This window comes from Furipterus horrens, unplaced genomic scaffold (assembly GCF_987537825.1).
Source record: "Furipterus horrens unplaced genomic scaffold, mFurHor1.1.pri manual_scaffold_3, whole genome shotgun sequence".
NCBI classification, from domain to species: Eukaryota; Metazoa; Chordata; class Mammalia; order Chiroptera; family Furipteridae; genus Furipterus; species Furipterus horrens.
The window spans coordinates 64,441,382-64,461,797 of NW_028327173.1; the positions used below are offsets into that span (position 1 = coordinate 64,441,382).

The 20,416-nt window shown below is 44.0% G+C and overlaps 1 protein-coding gene across 1 annotated transcript; it reads left to right on the top strand.

The window, feature by feature from the left end:
* The first annotated feature begins 2,470 nt into the window (after window positions 1–2,470).
* Window positions 2,471–5,390, top strand: CCN1 (cellular communication network factor 1). Its single transcript, XM_090271706.1, has 5 exons — window positions 2,471–2,758; window positions 3,039–3,252; window positions 3,601–3,957; window positions 4,086–4,297; window positions 4,412–5,390. The coding sequence occupies exons 1-5, from the start codon at window positions 2,690–2,692 to the stop codon at window positions 4,712–4,714; spliced, it is 1,155 nt and encodes a 384-aa protein (XP_090127832.1). The 5' UTR covers window positions 2,471–2,689; the 3' UTR covers window positions 4,715–5,390.
* Window positions 5,391–20,416: the final 15,026 nt, after the last annotated feature.

Genomic DNA, 20,416 nt, shown 5'->3' on the forward strand with positions numbered 1-20,416 from the left:
GTTACTCCTGTCTCTTGGCACCCCCTCCTCCTGGCCCAGTTTGCTACAGCTTCCCAAACCCCCTCCACAACACACACCCTCCTTTACATGAACAGCTGACCATAGGATTCTCTAAGTTTCTCCTCTGACTCAAAAGCATCCTCCAAGACTCCCTAGTTAAAATCCAGAAGCAAACCCACACACCCTTGTCAGAAAACTTTAATCTGATTTTTAAAGGAACCATCAGAATGGCGTGTCTGAATGCTGTGCAGCAAACTGGATCTCTTTGCCCGACCCCTCACCCCTCTTCAATAAAGGAAGAAGGTATACACACAGGCCAGTTGGATCATCCACTGTAGTTTTATTTTTAATCATAATAGGCAGATTGCGTGAAAAACAAGGAATTCCAAAGAACTTCCTGCTCTGGGAACAGAAGTTAAGTCTATATTTAACAGTTGAAGCTGTCAAGAATGCGTTGTGGTTGGATAACAGGCAGAAAAATGTTAAAAACGCAGGCTACTGCTATACCCAAATATGGAAATATTGTTACGTCTGGTGTCTGATTCACCATCTGGAAATACTTACAACCATGAAGTCAAATAGAAAAGACACCACAACAGAAGCCAGGAACACTCCTTTCCATCCATTCTCTTTCCACCACCCACTCCACCCTGTACCGTCCCTGGTCCCGTCACTCCATTAAGAAGGAAAAAACAATAAAAGTCTAATACAAGAGAAATCATTTTTTTTCTAAACAATAACTGATGGATTTACCTGGGTACAGAGTAGGGCCCAGACTTTCTGCACTTCATTTGCATAACACCTGACAATATATTGTCTTGGAAAGACAAACCCTTCCAACAAAGCCTTGGAGATCCCACTTCCTCCAGCAAAAGCCTCTTAGACTTATAAGAGGAAACTTGCGAATGAATGAAACTTAGCTCCCTCCCGCTAGTTCTCTTCATCAGAGAATGTTTTCATTGCAGTAGCTTCACATGTGCTTACTCATCACAGAAATGTCAGCACTGAAGGCCTTTTGAAGCAACTGTTAAATTATGAAGACTGAACAGCCCTAAACATTAAAATGGACAAAAGAGCAAGAGACATGCAGTTCTCCTAAAGCACATATAAAAGGGAGTGACATGCTTACTTGTGTGCGTTTTTATTAAAATTACACAAGAAGATATTTTAGAAACTGAGGGAGTTTATCAATTACACTATGATATTGATGCTGTTAAAGTATATTGTTTTGTAGGGTTCTGCTGAGTGTGTGTAGCAGGTAGAATAGGATCTTAAAATCTAGCATTTTTATGACAGAATTTTACATCCTAAATCTCTTCTTTCTCTGTACTTGGAGAGAAAAGCATTACAGTTCACTTGAAATGGGAAGGTTTCTAAGTGGTCCCAAGAAAAGTATTAAAGGTCCCGCAAAACTTTCAGCTTTAAGGAGTCTATTTCCAGAGATCCATTGGGCATAATGGTGCTGGAATCTGGTTTGGCCTTGCAGTACATACAGGTGATGCTCTTAATGTAAATCACTCCACGGTGCTTCCCTCCGCTTGGCTGGCTGCTTAGTGTGCATTGCCTTCCGCACAGGCGGCGGGGGAAGGCTGGGAGCGCATACCCGGTCTCCCGCATCCGTGAGGAAGTGTAAGTCAGTCTGCCGGAGAACTCCCTGCATTAGTTTCCTCTCGGACTTCCAACCCAGGCAGTGGGCTGGAACTCAAGTGGGAACCTCCAAAAACAAACAAGTACGACATACCGAAAAGGGGAGGGAAGGAAGGGGTTGGGGGGGGGGGGCGGAAGAGGGAAGACCTCTGCCTGGAAATTTGCCAGAAATGGGGGACGTTTATTTCCTCCCCTTCTCATTCATAAATGCCACTGAGGGTATTAGTTTGCAATGCACTTAACTTGGCTAATAAACACCATGCCAAAGCTTTGGGACTTGATCCGAGAATGCCTCTATGAAGTCCACAAGTAGATTACTGGCTCAGAGACACACTCCCCCTTCCCTCTTCGCCTCTTTCAATAGATAACTTGACTCTCACCTTCGTTGTAAACAAGCAAACAGCTCGTTGCCTTCCCGGGTGAGGGCTTCCAAGCCTGCCGGCCCAACACGGCATCACCAAACAGGACGACTTTTGTTCCTCCCTCTCAGGTCCTCCCAGCCCCCAGTCCAGGCAAAGTTCTGAACTCACCCCTCTGGACCTTTCCACCACCATCACACCAAAAAGAGCTCTCCCCAATACAAGTCGTTATTTCAAGTGGAAAAACGGAAGATTGTTTTCTTGGGTCGAGGACCAAAAAAAAAAAAAGGGGGGGGGGTAATACAACAGAGCCAGGGGAGGCGCTTGGCAGCAGCCCGCGCCAACCGCATTCCTGAGATGTTTGAGAATTCTGGAACGCGCAGACAGAGCCGACGTCACTGCAACACGCGGCGCCGCGCCGGCCCATATAAAAGGCGGGCTCTGCGCGCTGGGGCAGACCGCGAGCGAGAGCGCCCCGAAGCAGCGTCCGCGCCCCTCGCTCCGCCTCGGGCAGGACCGCCACAGAAGGACGTCCGCAGCCCGCTCGCCGCCCCGGCCCTCGCCTCCCTGCCGCCCGGCCCTCCGTCCCCGCCGCCCCAAACCCGCCGCGCAGTGCGTGGACGCTGCGCACCGGTGTGTTGGCGTCTTTGCTTCCGTGCTTGCCTGGACTCCCGCGCGCCACAATGAGCTCCCGCGCGGCCAGTACGCTTGCCGTCGCCTTCGCCGTCGTCGTCACTCTCTTGGTAGAGCTGGTGAGTTCTTATGCCTCCGCTTCCGTGTCCGCTCTCCCAGTGCCTTGTCCTTTCCCCAGATTGCCCACGGCAGAAAAAGAGAAACTAAACTAAAAAGTTCCGGGGCGTTTCAGGGTAGCCTTTTCTTTACATTCCCCCTAAAGATGTGTCTGGGGCCTCCTGGCCGACACAGCCCTGCCCGGGGTGGCCCGGCTGGACAGGACCAGAGACCCCCGTCCCTTCCCTGGGTGCTTCTCTTGCTCACTACACCGAGTCTCAGGCGAGTCTTCTCCCCCTCCAGACGCACTCCACCTGCCCCGACGCCTGCCACTGCCCCCTGGAGGCGCCCAAGTGCGCCCCGGGAGTCGGGCTGGTCTGGGACGGCTGCGGCTGCTGTAAGGTCTGCGCCAAGCAGCTCAACGAGGACTGCAGCAAAGCGCAGCCCTGCGACCACACCAAGGGGCTGGAATGCAATTTCGGCGCCAGCTCTACCGCTCCGAAGGGGATCTGCAGAGGTAAGATGCTTGTGGTTTGGCCCCTTTAAAAAAATAATAGTCCCCGTAGTCCAGAAGTTTAGTAATTTTGAGACCATGTATGGTGATGCTTTGTTGTTGGTAGCTTGGCAGAAAGGCACATGATTTCAGCAGTCTGGAATGCAATTCAGTGTGTCTGGGCCCAACGAAAGCGCATACGGAAAAGTGATTCCTGACTAACTTATTGTTCTGGTCTGGAGTCTCTGGGGAATTGTAGGGAACTTTACCATAAATTGAATTTAACAGCAGAAAATATGTATGAGTTTCAGGCCGTGGTTCGGAATCTTAACTTTATTCTCTTCTCTGCTTCTCTTTTGGTGCTCTCTGCAGCTCAGTCTGAGGGCAGACCCTGTGAATATAACTCCAGAATCTACCAGAACGGGGAAAGTTTCCAGCCCAATTGTAAACATCAGTGCACATGTATTGATGGTGCCGTGGGGTGCATTCCTCTGTGTCCCCAAGAACTTTCTCTCCCCAACTTGGGCTGTCCCAACCCCCGACTGGTCAAAGTTACTGGGCAGTGCTGTGAGGAGTGGGTCTGTGATGAGGACGGTGCCAAGGACCCCATGGAGGACAGCGATGATTTCCTGGGCAAGGGGCCCACATTTGATGCCTCAGAGGTGGAGTTAACGAGAAACAATGAATTAATTGCATTTGGAAAAGGTGGTTCCCTGAAGCAGCTCCCTGGTAAGTTGAGACAGCCCTTAAGACATAGTACTGAAATACATTTCTAGTTTGATGCTTTGTAGAAATGAGGACTTGAATTTGTTGTCAGGAAGCCTCTGAGAAATCTTCCCTCTTATTTGTCTCTCCAGTTTTTGGAATGGAACCCCACGTACTATACAACCCTTCCTTGCATGGCCAGAAATGTATCGTTCAAACAACGTCATGGTCCCAGTGCTCTAAGACCTGTGGAACTGGTATCTCTACACGAGTTACCAATGACAACTCTGAATGCCGCCTGGTGAAAGAAACCCGGATTTGTGAAGTGCGGCCTTGTGGACAGCAGATGTACAGCAGCCTAAAAGTAAGTTCCCACGGTGGCAGGGGGACTGCTCCTGGGCGGCTGGGTGAGAGGTGACCCTCTCTTCCAAGAAAGAGAACCATTGCCCCTAACTTTTCTCCTGTTTCTTTCTTACAGAAGGGCAAGAAATGCAGCAAGACCAAGAAATCTCCCGAACCAGTCACGTTTACTTATGCTGGATGTTCAAGTGTGAAGAAATACCGGCCCAAGTACTGCGGTTCCTGCGTGGATGGCCGGTGCTGCACGCCCCAGCAGACTAGGACTGTGAAGATGCGCTTCCGCTGTGAAGATGGAGAGATGTTTTCCAAGAACGTGATGATGATCCAGTCCTGCAAATGCAACTACAACTGCCCGCATGCCAGCGACGTCGCATTTCCCTTCTACAGGCTGTTCAATGACATTCACAAATTTAGGGACTAGATGACATTTGCAAATTTAGGGACTAGATGCCACCTGGGTTTCCAGCACAAGGGTGGACAGATGGGGGAAGAGTGCCAGAATCACAGAGACATGGGTGGGGGCGGTCGGGGTGAAGGGACTCATTGTAGAAGGGATGTATTGCTCATTCTTGAGTAGTATTAAGGTATTTCAAAACTGCCAGGTGTGCTGGTGCGGATGGACACTGATGCAGCCGCGATTGGAGAATCCTTTTTGCTTCATAATATTGGAGCATATGTTACTGCTTCATTTTGGAGCTTGTGGTGTTGATGATGTTCTGTTTTCTGTTTGTAAATTATTTGGTAAGCGTATTTTTTGTAGGCTTTTTTCCTTTCAATTCTGCAATTGTAAAAGGTAATAAGATTAGTTGGACAGTTAAAGCCTTCATCCCCTGACAGAAATAAATGGGAGGGGTTCCATCCCTTCCTGAAGGTGACACTCTGTGAGTGTCCGTCCATGAGAGGCAGCTGTCTGCACTCTAAACTGCAAACAGAAATCAGGTGTTTTTAAGACTGAATGTTTTTATTTATCAAAATGTAGCTTTTGGGGAGGGTGGGGAAATGTAATACTGGAATAATTTGTAAATGATTTTAATTTTATATTCAGTGAAAGAATTTATTTATGGAATTAATCATTTAATAAAGAAATATTTACCTAATATCTGAGTGTATGGCATTCAGTATTTTTAGAGATTGCCCAAAGTCATTGGGAACTATCTAGCTTGTCCATTCAATCATTCAAACAGGATTTATTGAGTGTTTTGTGCCAGGATCTGTTCTAGGTGGTTGGCACAGAGCAGGGAAATAACCTACAAAAATAAGACAACAGTTGATTTTATATCATCAGTAGAGAAAGATCTTGGCGTTTAAAATAGTTTGTTTAAAAAACTATTGAATACCAGGCACTGAGAAGCACCAGAAGAAACCTGAAGCCAAGTTTGTGATTTAAATAATAATGCCTTGTTAATATAAAAAATCAAAGCCTAAGGGTCTCCATCACCCAATCACTGTGAGCTGGGTATAGTAGTCATTTATGATTTTAATCACTAGGTTATTGTGTATGGAACCAGTAGAGAGAAATTTTAATGAAAACAGTCCATAACCATGCCTGCACATATGTACATCAATGGAAGATTAAGTATGGTTGGATAATGTGTTATAAAAGGTGACTTGTTTATTACTTCATATTTTACCAATATTGTTTCGAAAACTTAGGTGAACTACTAACAAAATTGCCCTTGGTTGGGATCAGAGAAAAAAAAATCTGCATCTGTAAGAGTTAGTTTGTCTTCATTGAATAAGCTTGAAGCAATGACTTGTGTTAATCCTAATAAGTTGGTGATTAGGTAAACATGCTGTTAAATGCGAAGGAATGCAAGGAATTTCAAGTACTTTTCCAGTAGCGTGAGGATCGAGCTACCCCATCCCCCTTTCCTTTTTATAATATACATTATATCGGTGGAGAAGGGAGCAGTTAGAAAGAGTTGGCTATCCAGAAGGTCAAAGGCTAGATGCAGAGCATTCCTGAAAGAAAAGGATCTGAATCAGGTCTAAGAGGTTGAGAAGGCTGTGCTAATGTTTGTGAAAATGTTGGTAGCCTGTTTTAGAAAAAACTACATCTTTAGAAAGCGCTGACAATAAACCTTTTATAGAGAGAAGTTTTCCTTTCATCGACCTTCTTGGCTCCTGTTCAAATCCATAGTGAAATATTTCAGTCTGCACTTGGTTAAGAGAGTACTTGAATTTTTAGGCAATAAGAGAAAGTGCTTTCAAAGGGGAGGAGGGGGACAACTTCTGGGGTCCTGTAAGGGTGATTTTTCAAAACAGTTAAATATCGATGTTTTAAAGAATACTTACAGAAAAGTACTATCTCACTGTTTTAAAGCCTTACTGAAATGCATAAGTTAATATAACTGTGATGGTAAAATCTGGCAAAGGCCTTCATTATTCTGATTTTGACAATGTCTTGCCTGAAATATTACGATTTGTGCCTACTGAGTAGTCAGTTTTTCTTGCCCGAAGCACTCAAATTTTAAGGTATTTGGGAATTTAAACAGCACCTGGTTCAGTCTTGGATGCAGTTAAACTTGTCAGTGCAATATAACATGTGAAACATAATAAAGGTGTGAGGTTTTTGAGGTGCAATTTTGTTGAACAGACATCCAAATTCATGGGTAAGATTTACAGATTCCAAGGCGCCAGTACTGAGGTATTTTCTCCAACACTAGTGCCTAGCAAATTACTTCTTACACAGAGGTCAAGGAGCAGTATTTTACAGATCTTTTAAGTGTGTAGGGAGGTAATATTTGTCAAAATAACCTCAAATGTAAAACAAAATCTATCATGGGAAAATACTGGTCCTTTGGGTCATTCATCTTATTGTAGTAAATACAATAAGTAATGCTTGAGTACTGATTCTATTTAAATAAGAATGCTCAATTAATTAAAAAGATGAGTAGGCCCTGGCCAGTGTGGCTCAGTGGGTTGGAGAGGCATCCTGTTAACCAAAGAGTCATAAGTTCAATACCCAGTCAGGGCACATGCCTAGGTTGTGGGTTTGGTCCCTGGTCGGGGCATGCTTTTCTCTCACATTGATATTTCTCCCCCACCCCCCCTCCTCTTTCCCCCTCTCTCTAAAAAAAAAACAAAAAAACAAAAATCAACAGGCATGTCCTCAGGTGAGGATAAAGAAAAAAAAAGCAAAAGATGAATAGATTCAAATTATGTCTACTTTATTTGGCTATAGGAAAAAGTGAAGAAATTCAAAGTACTTGAGAATGAAATGTGATTTAGAACATATAACTTTTATCTAGATCTGGCATGGAGCTCTGCCTCCTGCAAATACTGAGAAAATAAAATTTAAAAATGATGCATCTGCATTTATGAAATAGAATTTACACATATAAACATTCATCATAATATATATGTACCCCTATGCACACAGTAAATATTGCATGTTATTCTCACTTTCCAATTCAAAAGACCTTGGTGGGTTTTTGTTTTTTGTTTTTATAGAGGTAGAAGAACTGAGAATTATAGGATGACTTCAGAAATATAGCGAATTTTAAGAAATATTAAATTGGACATTTACAAGTATTGTAAATGTCCAGCTATGAAGATTTTCACATAAATGTGTGTCCACTCAACAAAGAGGTGTGACTGGGTCAAAATTAGCAAAGCATATTTCAGTTATTTTTCCAATAGAGACACCAGACTTGATTTGTTCACAGCCTCTTCTCCTGCCATCTGGCAGTATTTGAAAGTCAGTTGAGCAATAGCAAGGGTCCAGTAGGACTGCAGTACAGAACAAAGCTGTGTTCTGCTCAGAGCAGCAGGTGATGCAGTGGAAAGAACCCCAGACTGGAATCTGGAGACATGTCTTTTCCCACCAGCTCTGCCATTAATTTACTGGGTAACTGTGGGAAAGTTTCTGGATGGTTCTTTCCTGTTTAAAATGGAACAACATCTTCCAGCATGTTTGCCGCCCAAAACATTCTTTTTCATATACTCTCTTCGGTGCATTGATTCCCGTACCTTGAAAACTTTGTCTCCTTAAGCAATTGGATGTATGAAGTGAAACTGTCCGAATCTTTCTGTGGGCAAGTGAAGTCATCTCTATGAAGCCTTTAAAGCACCCCCGGTTATAGGATGTGGCAAACCCTGCATGTCACAGTCAATAGGTCCATATGTTCATCTCCTTCAATAGCTCTGATATCTGGGCCTCATTAAGTCTCTGCCCTAAATAGCTCATTCTTTGAAACAAAGCACATTGTGAAGCATGGCAATAATGCATATGCCCTATGAAGGAAACAGATTTGTTTGTGACTTACTTTATTGGTGGTGGGCAACACTCATTTGTATAACCTATAAAGTGCAATGCAATTAAACAAGTACTCAGGTGTGTTTGTCAGTGCTTTATAGTTCTCATGTATTCTGCTCATATGTTCTAAATCCACCCCTTCCTTATATCCAACTCTAAGCCACCATCCTGTCTTGCCTGAAATACTGAAATGGCCTTCTCACTTGTGGCATATTGTATTCTCTGAAGGTGGCTGCAATGTCTTCCACCCCACGTCCCTTTCTGCAATGTGACTCTGACTGCTTTAATCAATGACTATCTAGGAAGTGATGCAATGTGGTGCCGGTTCCAAGTGTATCATGGGCTAGGAGCTCCTACTCCCTTTTTTCTGAGATGAGCTTCCATGTAAGAAGTACAACTACCCTGAGACCAGCAGGCTGCAAGAAACCTACCCGTGTTATGGAGGGTAATCTGCTTCACTCAAAGTTTATTGATTTAAATGTCAATCACATCTTTAAAATACCATCATAGCATCTAAACTGCTTTGTGACAGAAAATAAATAAATTGCACCATAGCCTAGCCAAGTTAACACATAAAATGAACCATCACAGTACCTGTGTGGTAGACCTTCTGGGGGCAAGAAACTTATGTCTACTCTGTGAAATGGAATGAATTTGAGCAGAGTCATAAAAGAGCAAAAGCTTTGCTAGTTAAACAGAAGATTACCCTAGATCAATTATTGTGCTTGTGTATAAGTGGGGAAGGGTTCCAGTATTTATTTTGCATTGACCAGATTCATGGGGCACCTCGAGAAGCCTCCTGAACACTGACCCCAAGCTCCATACAAAGCCAGGGAGAGCCACCTCAGTCATGATGACTGCAATGCTGGATTGTGGAGGGAGATCCTTATAAAAGCTTTAGATGCGGCAGGGACCAGTCATTGCCCACACACACCCTAAGACAGGCAACAGTGCCCCTTCCTCTGGTCCTTCATACAAATCCTCACTGTAGCAATGATAGCTCCGCACTGTGACTGGCTGTATAACTGTTTGTACCAGATTTTAAATTCCTTGAAAAGTCTTGTCAGAGGCTAAGTACCAATTAAGGCAAGATTGAAAAGCATTTCACAGCTCTCTCCCAACATCTTCAGCTCTTCATAAAGAAGAGAAAACAAGTTTATTCTACACTGTCCCAGGGCAGAAGTTGCAAGCTGGTAGCTCAGGGGCATCAGGCCGGCACAGGATTTATAAAAACTGGAACTTGTTGCCAATATTTGAAAACTGAAAGATTTTTAAAAGTCCACATTTCTGGATTTTTTGAAAAATTCATAGATCTGGCAGCAGTGGGACATAGATTCTATGTGGCAGTTTCTCTGTGGTGGGAGCAGAGTTGCAGCCTCTCTGTGAGAGCGGGTCTCTGCGGTTCAGCAGCGTAGATCAGAGGAGGAGAGAAGCACGTGTGTATGCGTGTGGCTGGGGGCATGGAAAGGCAGGAAGAGGTGATCTTTAAGAATCCAGGTTCTTTCTAAAAAAGGCACAGCCTAGAGCTTTTACTACAACAGTGCTTGGAAAAATAATTTTAAGCATGAAAATACTATGTTATAAAACCAGGAAAGAAGAGAGACCACTTCACTGAATTTGCAACTGTGGAGCTGGAAGCATGTCCACACTCCCCAGCTTCCTTCTACGTACGAGTTTAGTCTGTGCATTTTGGTGAAGTGTACCTATTCCATTTATAATATAGCATGTCACCTTTTCCAACACCCCCTGGACAAGTTGATCAGAGATATGTACTATATCCTGAACCCCCACTGAATTTAACTATTTTTATGGTAACTTAAGAACCTTTCCAGAGGAATTGCTACACATAGCCAGGGGGTTGCTCTAGGTTTTTTGATTTTTTAAATTATTTATTTGTTTGTTTGTTTGTTTATTTTTAGAGAGAGGGGAAAAGAGAAAGAGAGGGAGAGAAACATCACTGTGTGGTTGCCTCTCATTTGTGCCCCGAACTGGGGACCTGAAGTGCAACCTAGTCATGTGCCCTGACTGGGAATCGAACCAGATACACTTGGCTCGCAGGCCGACACTCAATCCACTGAGCCACAGCAGCCAGGTAGACTTTTTATTTTTGATGATTCAAAGTCCTTTCTTCAAATGTTGTCACAAATAATAGTCATTTTTCAGAGGCGTTCAATAAACTCTGGAGAGATTGGAGACTTGCCTAAGTAGTTACAGTTAGCTGGTGGCAGAGTGGAGGGTAGACCTCAGAGGATTTATCCTCTGAGCTTATCCCTGACAAAGACGCTTGGGGCACAGGAAAGCACTGAAGTTTCAGGGAGATCTGGCTGGTTCTTGGTGTCAGCGTGGCTCCTGGGAAGACTTTTGGCATTGGATTTCCTATAGGCAAGTCAGCATTGTCGGATTCCCAGAGCAAGGATGACATCCTTCTCCAGCAAACAGACAATAATCCAACATGGTCAAAATCAGGATTTCTTTTCAGGAGACTTACTAGCTAAAAAAAAAAAAAAAAAATATGCTGCTCATTCATGATGGAGTTCAAATTCTGGGTTAATGAGTGAAACTTTCAGGGAGGACCTTCCTGAAACTAGTTTGTTCTTAGAAAGGAGCCCATATCTTTATTTGACTTCTTGTATTTAAAATGATGCCATTTAAAATGTTCTCTTTAATGTTTGTTTCTTTCTTCACAAAAGGAAGGCGTACTTATATAAATTCAATGGTATAAGAAATACAGGATGTCAAAAACGAAGGTCCCTCCTAAATCCTCTCCACTTGCATGTGAGCACATGCACAAACACAGCCACTCTTAAGTGCATAGTTCACATTATTCTAATAGATTTTGAGGTGTGCCTAACCTGGCATTTACTGATATTATTATCATGAACAAAAATGATCAGACTATACATAGAATTTACATTTACTTGAAAATTTACCTTAAAAAAGTCAACAAGTGTTGGTACATGTAGTTCTCCCTCAGTCATTGCAATGGTGTTATAGAATTTCATTCTATTATTAATGTGCCATAATTTATTTAAATAATTGCTGTGAAAGACACTATTGGATGCCCATTCAACAACCATTCCCCCATTTCCTTGACTCCTTGCAAGCAGAATCCCAAATGTGTTCAGGTGTTCTCCCTCCCACGTGTTTGGGAAAGGAAATCCCATCTCCATCCTGACTCCCAGGACTGCATCAGCACTGGCTTTGGCCAGCAGGATGGGCTGGCTGGCTCATCTATCAGGATTAAAGTTGCCACTTAATCCTGATCAAGGACACTGAAGGAGAAATCTTCTGGGGAGGAGGGGGAGCTTCTAAGAAAGAGTTTCCTTGACAATCATAAAAGACTAGGAAAGGAAATGCCTTTCTTCTGTGCAGGATATCACCCATCCTGAGCCCAGGAGCTGACTGATATACCTGGAAGCAGGCAGAGGAGCAAGCAGTGAGGCCTGGGGTCCCTGAAGGGATCACCGTGCTGCTGAATCACCCAACCCTGGGCCTAGTTGACATCCAGACCTTTTGTTTGCTCTGAAAATAAACCTTCTAGCCTTTAAACTATTTGTGTTAAGTCAGCTGTTACTAACAGCTAAAATCATCCTAACTGATGAATTTACACTTGGCCCTTTTGAAGGCCTATGGTCTTTATAAATAACGTTGTGATAACCACTTCCAAAGGAGAAGAAAGTACAGTTAGATGTGGATGAGCAAACCAAGAAACAAATATTTGGCTGGAATACAACCCCTTTATTTATTTACCTTATGTTTACTGAGTATATAGCACTGGATAGGCTACTCACCAGCCAGACATGGGCCACAAACAAGGAAATAGTGAGACGTGATTCCTGGCCTCAAGGATATCACATCTAGCAAAGAGAGTAATATACATCAGCAATGCTCTCAGAGAGCCAAGGAGTATGAGAACATAGAGGGTCGTCAGAGAAAGCTTCACAGAGAACAAAACAGCTGAACTGGGTCTTGAAGGATGAACAGGAGTTTGCTATATGGTATTACCTCTAATATTAGAAAACACTGAAGTATTTGAAGCCTGGGAACACTATCAAAGTCAGCACACTTAGAGATTCAGACAAGACCTGAGTAGTAACAGTCTTTTTTGCATCTTGATTTTTATGGCTGTTAAGAGGAAAAATAGCCCTCAGCAGAGACCTGTCAGATATATGCCCTGGTATTGGGCGGGTTTGTCCCTTCCATGGGAGTTCCCATTAGAGATTCCCCATCATCACAGTAGTAAGAGCTTTGAATTGGCATGGGCACCATGCCACTCAATAACCCACTCAAGTAAACGTAGGAAGGTCCAGATGGGGCCTGGGTCTTCCTGTCCCGCCTAACATTGGCAAAAGCCAGATTAAATGAGCTGGCAACGGTGGTGTACAGCCACTACACTGTGCCACCAGGGGACCAAGCAGTCTGCTTCTCCCACATGATGGACTCAATATGACAGGTTCACCTCAAGCTGACAGGACCCAGCCCAGTCCTGACTCACTGGGGGTCATATGAGATAGCTCCAATAACTACTTGGACTGGGCAGCAAAGGCAAAAAAGCCAGAGAGAAGTAGCCTGGGTGACTTGGTTACTGCCACTTGACACTCCTGCGTTTGTGCCACAAGCCAGATTCTCCAAGGAGGCCAGATCCTCAGTGGTTTCCGGTTCCTTCTATAGTGAAGCTCATGTTCACCCCTAGCAGCACACAGCTCTCTTGTTCCAGATTTTAAAGCCTGCAGTAATGTGACAAGTGAACAAAAGGCCACAGGGGCAGCTCTATGCTAGTGCCTTAAACCTCATCTATTCCTCCAGACACAAAAGAACTAGCACAATAGCACTCACAATCAAAGTGAATGGCAAGAAAAGGCATAATTAAATAGCCAAGTGTCTTTCGATGCTGTATGGGCAAACCGATAAAGTAATTCAGTCTTTATGTGCTACATCAATAAATAACTGAATTAGAGGGTTTGGATTATGTTATTATGTCAATATACTTGTTCAAAACCATTCCAGGTTCCTAAGAACTTATTTGACCCCCATGGTCACTCTCACTGTCATCTGCCTAGAAGCTGTACATTCTCGTTACGCTGTCCAAAGTTAGAGACCAGATCTCTTAGCATGCTGTGGGAACACAGCCATTGAAATGAATCGAACATGGCAACAATTCAGCACCAGCCACAGGAACCACTGCTTTTTTGGGTGAGGAATGGTAAAGCCACACACACACACACACACACACACACACACAAAAGAAAAGAAAGAAAGAAAGAAAAGAAAGAAAGAAAGAAAGAAAGAAAGAAAGAAAGAAAGAAAGAAAGAAAGAAAGAAAAAAGAAAGAAAGAAAGAAAGAAAGAAAGAAAGAAAGAAAGAAAGAAAAGAAAAGAAAAAAGAAAAAAGGAATCCCCTGAACTCTGGACAATGAGATTAGCAGTCACGCTGAACGTTTTTTGCAGTCAAATGTTGGCCTCAATAGCAGAAATTCATTCATTTGACACATATCTGTACATATATTCATGCCTATCTGCTATCTACACACACACCCAGATGTTTGTATTCCTGTTTGTTTCATGCCAGGCACAGTACTGGCTCCTGGAAGGTACAGATGACCAAAGCCTTGCCATCTAGAAGTCAGAATCAACACCAATTTTCCTATTCTTCAAAGGCTGCTACCCAGACCTGTTTTTGCTACTTGGCTCCTCTGGTCTTCTCAGGACTTGGATGGCTGGGAATCAGAGCTCAGCCACTACCACTTCCCACTCCCAGAATGGAGGAAGGGTGAGGATTCCAGCCTAGCATCTTCATCCCTGGAGAACTGTGGAAAAGGGACATTATTTCAAAGTTATCACCCACTTTCTCTGCAAAGTGAAACCCATGAGATGTATTCACACAGGGGCCCAATTTTATCCTTCAATCATCAAATCCTACTTTGAGTCCTGTAACATTAATCCACTACTTAGCTCTTTGATATGCCCTGTTTTATTTAAGACCCTGCCAACTGCAAGATACACCATTATTTTACTTAACACTAAGAAAAATCCAGTCAATGATACTATGTTATACCATCTGCAGTAAGATGCATTCAGATTTCAGAGCTGCTAAATGGTTAAAATATATATCTATATATATATGTGTGTGTGTGTGTGTGTGTGAGACATCCAGGGGCTTGTCTTTCTCACTAGACTGTGAGTTCCTAGAGGACAGGAACACACTTATGTACTTTGCTGTGCTTAGCGCAGTGTCATGCATGTAGAAAGTACTGAGTGAGTGCTCTTGAATGAATGAGTGCATGCATGAGTTGCTGACACAGATCCTATGTCGCTGTACAGAAAAGTGTGCTGAGAGATCAATAACCCACTCAAGTAGAGGTAGGAAGGTCCAGATGGGGCCTGGGTCTTCCTGTCCCACCTAACATTGGAAAAAGTCAGATTCAATGCGCAGACATGAACGGAGCTCCAAAACCACAGCTCCTCCAGCAAAGCGGCTGGAAGCCTATTCACCTTAAGGTCTGGTCAACGAGCTACAGGCCAGACACACTGCGACGCCAGGCTCCCTGGGGACCTATTTATGTTTCTCCTGAAAACCGGTGTGTAATATCAAACTCCTGAAAATAAAATCACAGTTTAAGTGGACTGTGGGAGCTGGCTATTTAGAGGAGCCTGCTGGTGAGTTCCCTTGTAAAGTCAATAACCACCCCAGATTTATCTATTTTATGACTTTGGATTTTTTGTGTATCACGTTCCCGTAGAGCAAGGCACACCCTTCTATCGAGTTTCCCCACAGTAGAGTCTTTGTGCTGGGTCAGTGGCTTGAAGGGTTTGTGCCATGACTGGCCTCTCTCCCTTGAGAGTTTCTGGTCTGCTCAGGCCCCAGTTAGACTAACCCCCGCCCCCAAGTGCCATGGATTCCCTGTCGTGGAAGGAGCAAATGAAAACCACAATTTCCTTTGTTTCATTTACTTTAGAATGAAGATATTTCTGACAAGGGTTGCATTCCATTTAGAGAGATGGGCCACAGCGATAATGCAGGTATGTGCCCCGCACAGGCAGAGCATAAGTGAATATGCTGTAGTCATGTGGAGGGAGAGGAAGGGCACTTCATATATTCGACCCATGTGCGCTGAGCACAGAAGACATTCCAGGTTCTGTGCCACCTCTTTTGGGGAATAAAGAGATGAACAAGACACAGCCTCTGGCCTCACAGTCAGTCTAGTTACAGTAAGCTGTGTTGACTGATGCAATGCAGGTCTGAGGCTGCCTCAGCCCGAGAGTTGGGAAAGGTTTTACATGGGGCAGAACCTGGAAACTGGATCCTGGCAGAAAAGGGGACAGAGAAAGGGCCACTCGGGTAGTAAGAACAGCATGTGCTAAGGCACAGGTGTGCAAAAAGATAGGAACCCCAGGAATTGTGGGTGAGAGGGCACTCTGCAGTCCTTCCCTTTATTCCCACCTACAGCCATAACCGTAAGGTGAGAGACATCCTCTAACTGGGCCCACAATTGCACTGTCTCCAGAGAACCCTAAACTTGACACCCCCTCCCCAGGTCTCCTGTTTCTTATAGACCTATGAACCTGTGGTCTGTCCTCTAGTCTTGGTGCTATTGGTGCTGCAGGACCCACTAACAGAAAAGGGGACCCACACCCTTGAAAAGACATTTTTCCCTATAGTTTTGCAGGCTGGAGGGTAAGAAAAGCAGGGGAGAACCAGTGAGGCTCCCTGGTGATGTCTCTGGAGCAGGGCTGTGATACTGAATCGGAAATGCCAGATGATTTCCTTGTCCTTACTTTGTCCTTCCTAAATTGTCACATGCTTGTGAAATCTTCAAGCTCATATTGCTCCTCTGAGTCTGCTGCCAGCACAGGCTCACTAATCCCCAGAAAACACAAGTTCTCATGACTCCTGCAAAGCAGTGAGAGGCACCCAAGGCAGCAGCTATGGGTCTCTGAGGCTTGACTTGTCATATCCCTAATCTCTGGGCTCAGTATCCTGTCATCAGCTCCCTCCCTCGCTATTGGCAGGCGAGTGTCATCTGTCTTACTTCTTAATACTATCCAGACACGATAAGGATGACAGAACTCCAGCGATGAGTCGTGGGACCTTACACTTGAGAGAGGCTTAGGGGTTCCTGGCTCCACCTACTGCCAGGACCCCTTCCCCATCCCCTGCGCAAGGGGCAAGCCAGGCCTTTCTCACCGACAGAGATGCTGTCCACTCTGCCTCTCTCCGCAGTTCATGCACCAGAAGTATCAGCCATTCTTATATTAACTTGAATTCCAGCTTGCTCTAAGTTTTAGTAACTTAATGGTTCTCCTTCTGGCACCCCTCAGAATGAATTTAATCCTCTCATATTTAAGTTCCCAAATTTCTGTGCTCTGTTCCTACCTGCACCTCTAGCCCTTTTTTCCCTTTTCTTTCCTTCTTTTTTCCCTCCTAAGATATACACTGATAGTGGGTACAATTATTCCTCACATGATCTGGTCTTCAGGCCATCATTTCCCTAGTTGCTTGCTTCCAGATACACTTGAGTTTGTACAAGTCACTCAAAAAATGGGGTGCTGGTAGACTAACAGAGTCCTCTAGCTCTCCCCTGAGTGCCAAATCGAGCAAGCCTGTCAGCTCCCTTGAGGAATTTGAGTGTTCTTTTATTTACTTATCCACCTTCCCCACTGAACTGTGCACTTAACTCTCTAGTGTTCACAGAACTCAGCACAAGTACAGACTTAAATTTCATAATCTAAGAGGCAATACAGGACAAGAGAATAGGGTCTTAACTTTCTTGGTATCCCAGGGGCCCCAGCACAAAGCCTGTAACCAGCAGGCAACTAGTAACTACATGGTCAATCAACAAACTTATTTATTTAATAAAAGCAGGCTAAGCTGGCATTCAGTTTCTTAGCAGTATGTCAATACTTACAGTTAACTGAAATCTGACAGTCTATAAGGATACTCTGCCACTTCTACTTGTACTGTTTGCTTTCCTTAATATAAAGTTAGGACCTAGAATTTGTGCAACAAACACACTCTTCTGAAATATGGTGGCTTGAAACAACAATGATTTATTATTTGTCACAGTTTTGTTGGTAGACTAGGTTCAGCTGGGTGGTTATACATTCAGTTACTCACATAGCTAGGAGCTTGGCTGGGACTGGAAGGTTCAAGGTGGCATCTCATCCTTCAGGGTCTCTCTTCCTGTGGCTTATTATCATTCAGTAGTCTGGCTTGAGCTTTTTTAGAGTTGAAGAGCTGGTTTTTAACAGAGTGTTCTAAGAGGACAAGCCCCAATGTGCAAGCACCTATTAAGTCTCTGAGTGCTTCATATCAATGCCTCATTGGTCAAAACAAGTCACATGGTCAAACCCAGAGTCAATGTGGAAGGGAACTGTAAAGGTCATGGATGCCAGGAGGTGTGGTTCATTGGGGGTCACCAATGTTACGGTCTACCATGTTTACCCTTATTAAATTTCATTGTTATTTTTTTGAAAGTATTTTTTTCTCATGTCTTTACAAAATCCAAATTTTTCTGGATATGAGCAAGCCTGATGATTATGAAGATGATGAAGAGGATGTATCATTCATTGTCTACAGTGTGCCAGGTTGTTCTTTACATATTTATGACTATCAGAAAAAATCCCAAGGACAGAACTATTACCCCCACTTTAGAGATAAGAAAAGTAAGGTTCAGCAAACCTCAATAAGTTCCTCAAAGTTTTACAGTTAGTTGAAGGCAAGATTTCCACCTAAGTCTCTAATTCCAAAGCGTTTTTTCTAACCACTGCACCACACTGTCTCTCACAGTCTGAATGTTTGACTCAAAGAAATATACAATTTTCTGCAATAAAAAATATTTTTCAGATTCTAATAAGGCACCCAAGGAATCAGAAAAAGCAACATAACTTTTCTTTCTCTAGAGTTCCTTAAATGTTTAAACCTCACTTTGTCCAAGGATATTTGGGTTTCTTTTTATACAGTTAATTCTCCTGAGTAGTGAAGGAGCCCTAAAGTGCTGATCATACAGTAGGGCTGGGATGTTTAAATATCTGAATGGAGGTTCTGATAAGGCTTTATATACATAGCTATAAGGCAGGGCTCCTGTACAAAAAAGCTTGGTTTGAACTTGAAGTCAATCTTAACTTCATCCATACTGTCTGAATTGCCAGTCTAATTGGCGTCCAAGTAGAGAACTATGCTTTTTTCTTTATCTACTCTGGTAAATTATTAAAGGGCTCTTCTGCCTAGGGGGAGATCATTAACTACCTGGGAGGTTGTAGAAGGCATCTGGCAGGTGCAGCAAGGTGAATCAGGGCAGCTCCGGTTAGAATGGCAGAACCGGTCAGCCAGAATGAGGGAAAGGCCATGACTGGACAGGGTAGGTGGGGACAGGGCCAGTGGGCAAGAACGGAGGCAAGATTGAGATAGGGAAGATGGCCTCTCTTGTCTAACCTGCTAACAGATTTTCAACTCATTAGGTAATAAAAATTCCATTTGCCTGATTGAATGTGTGCCATGTGTACCTGCATGTACCCATACTCCCTTCTTTCTCTCTTAGAGGGTGGAACTGTTGGGTGACAGCCCTGTTACATGTAAAAGTAGAGGCTTGGGCTAGTGCCAGATTGGTCACCGGAGAAACATTTGTGTAGGTGACATGGGAGAATAGGAGAAGTGGGCGGGAGTATTGAACTTCACTTAACCTCTTCATCAGTCCAACTTCTTCATGTCACAGATGAGGTGGCCTGGGAGGTCAAATGACAAGGCCAAGGGCACCGACTTCATTACTGCCATAGATGGGACTAGAACCCATACCTCCCATCTCTAAGGAGGGGCTTTTCTCAGCATTGGTGCTGTTGCCAATCTCAATAGCTGCAACGAGGGTCTTGGGTGGATAGTTGAAGGCACTTTCCCCAAGGGGTCAGAGGACTGGAATATCTAAATCTTGGCCTTTAGACCAATAACTCACAGCTTAATTAGTTCCATGTCCTCATTCTATCCTTCACTTATTGTTCCTTTTGGGAAGTGGTGCAGATTTTATAGAATTCTCTTGCCTGTGAATCTGTTCTTTTAGCTTTTCCATCCACAAAATGGGCCCAAGTACAATTTTTCACTCGTTCCCTGTGTAAGGGTCTGGGAAGGATTCGCCACATAGCACGCAGTTCATCTTGAGTGAGAATTGTTCTCTGTTCTCAGTGATTCACTTGTGTGGGGCTAGACCTCAGCCTTATACAGCCTCTGGTCTCTCTGTCCTTGCAATGCACACACGAGAAATCACCTCTTTTTTTTTTTTTTTAAACTTAGTGGATGGCACTTTCTCTTTGTGAGAGGTTGTACACCATCCCAACCCTGGGATTAAACTTGGTAATGAAAGGGATGGATGGAGGCACAAGCCAGAAAGAAAGATTTGCCCACGATTCTTTAAACTTATTTAATAGACACACTAATTAATTTTGCTGAGGACAGTGTCCAGGATTGAAAGTCCCTGTACTTCCAAGGTCACCATCTGCGGGAGAGGCTGATAAAAACAAATCATTTTAATTCATGAGGAATGTGAGGTATGGGAGGTTCCACAGCATGGTTGAGGCCAGAGATGGGACGAGAACCCACACCTCCCAGGACAGGACCCTTTCTTCAACCTTGGAGTTGCTGCCAGTCTCTGAAGGTATAACTACTGGTGTATTTGGCAGACGATGTTACAAGCACTTTTCTCTAGACACCAGGAGTTTGGGAGAGAGAGGAAATGCACAGAGGGAGCCAGTCCACAGAGCCTCTGCTTCTCCCTGGAGCAGCTGGAGGCGATGTGTCAGCTGAGCCCTGCAGGACAAGCTGACAAAGGCTGAGGGAAAGGCATTCCAGGGAGAAGGAACAGCCTGAGCAAAAGCGAGG

Coding starts and splice junctions, on each gene's coding strand:
- CCN1 (XM_090271706.1), top strand. CDS start 2,690: ATGAGCTCCCGCGCGGCCAGTACGCTTGCCGTCGCCTTCGCCGTCGTC. Junction 2,759..3,038: donor TCACTCTCTTGGTAGAGCTG/GTGAGTTCTTAT, acceptor CTCCCCCTCCAG/ACGCACTCCACCTGCCCCGA. Junction 3,253..3,600: donor TCCGAAGGGGATCTGCAGAG/GTAAGATGCTTG, acceptor TGCTCTCTGCAG/CTCAGTCTGAGGGCAGACCC.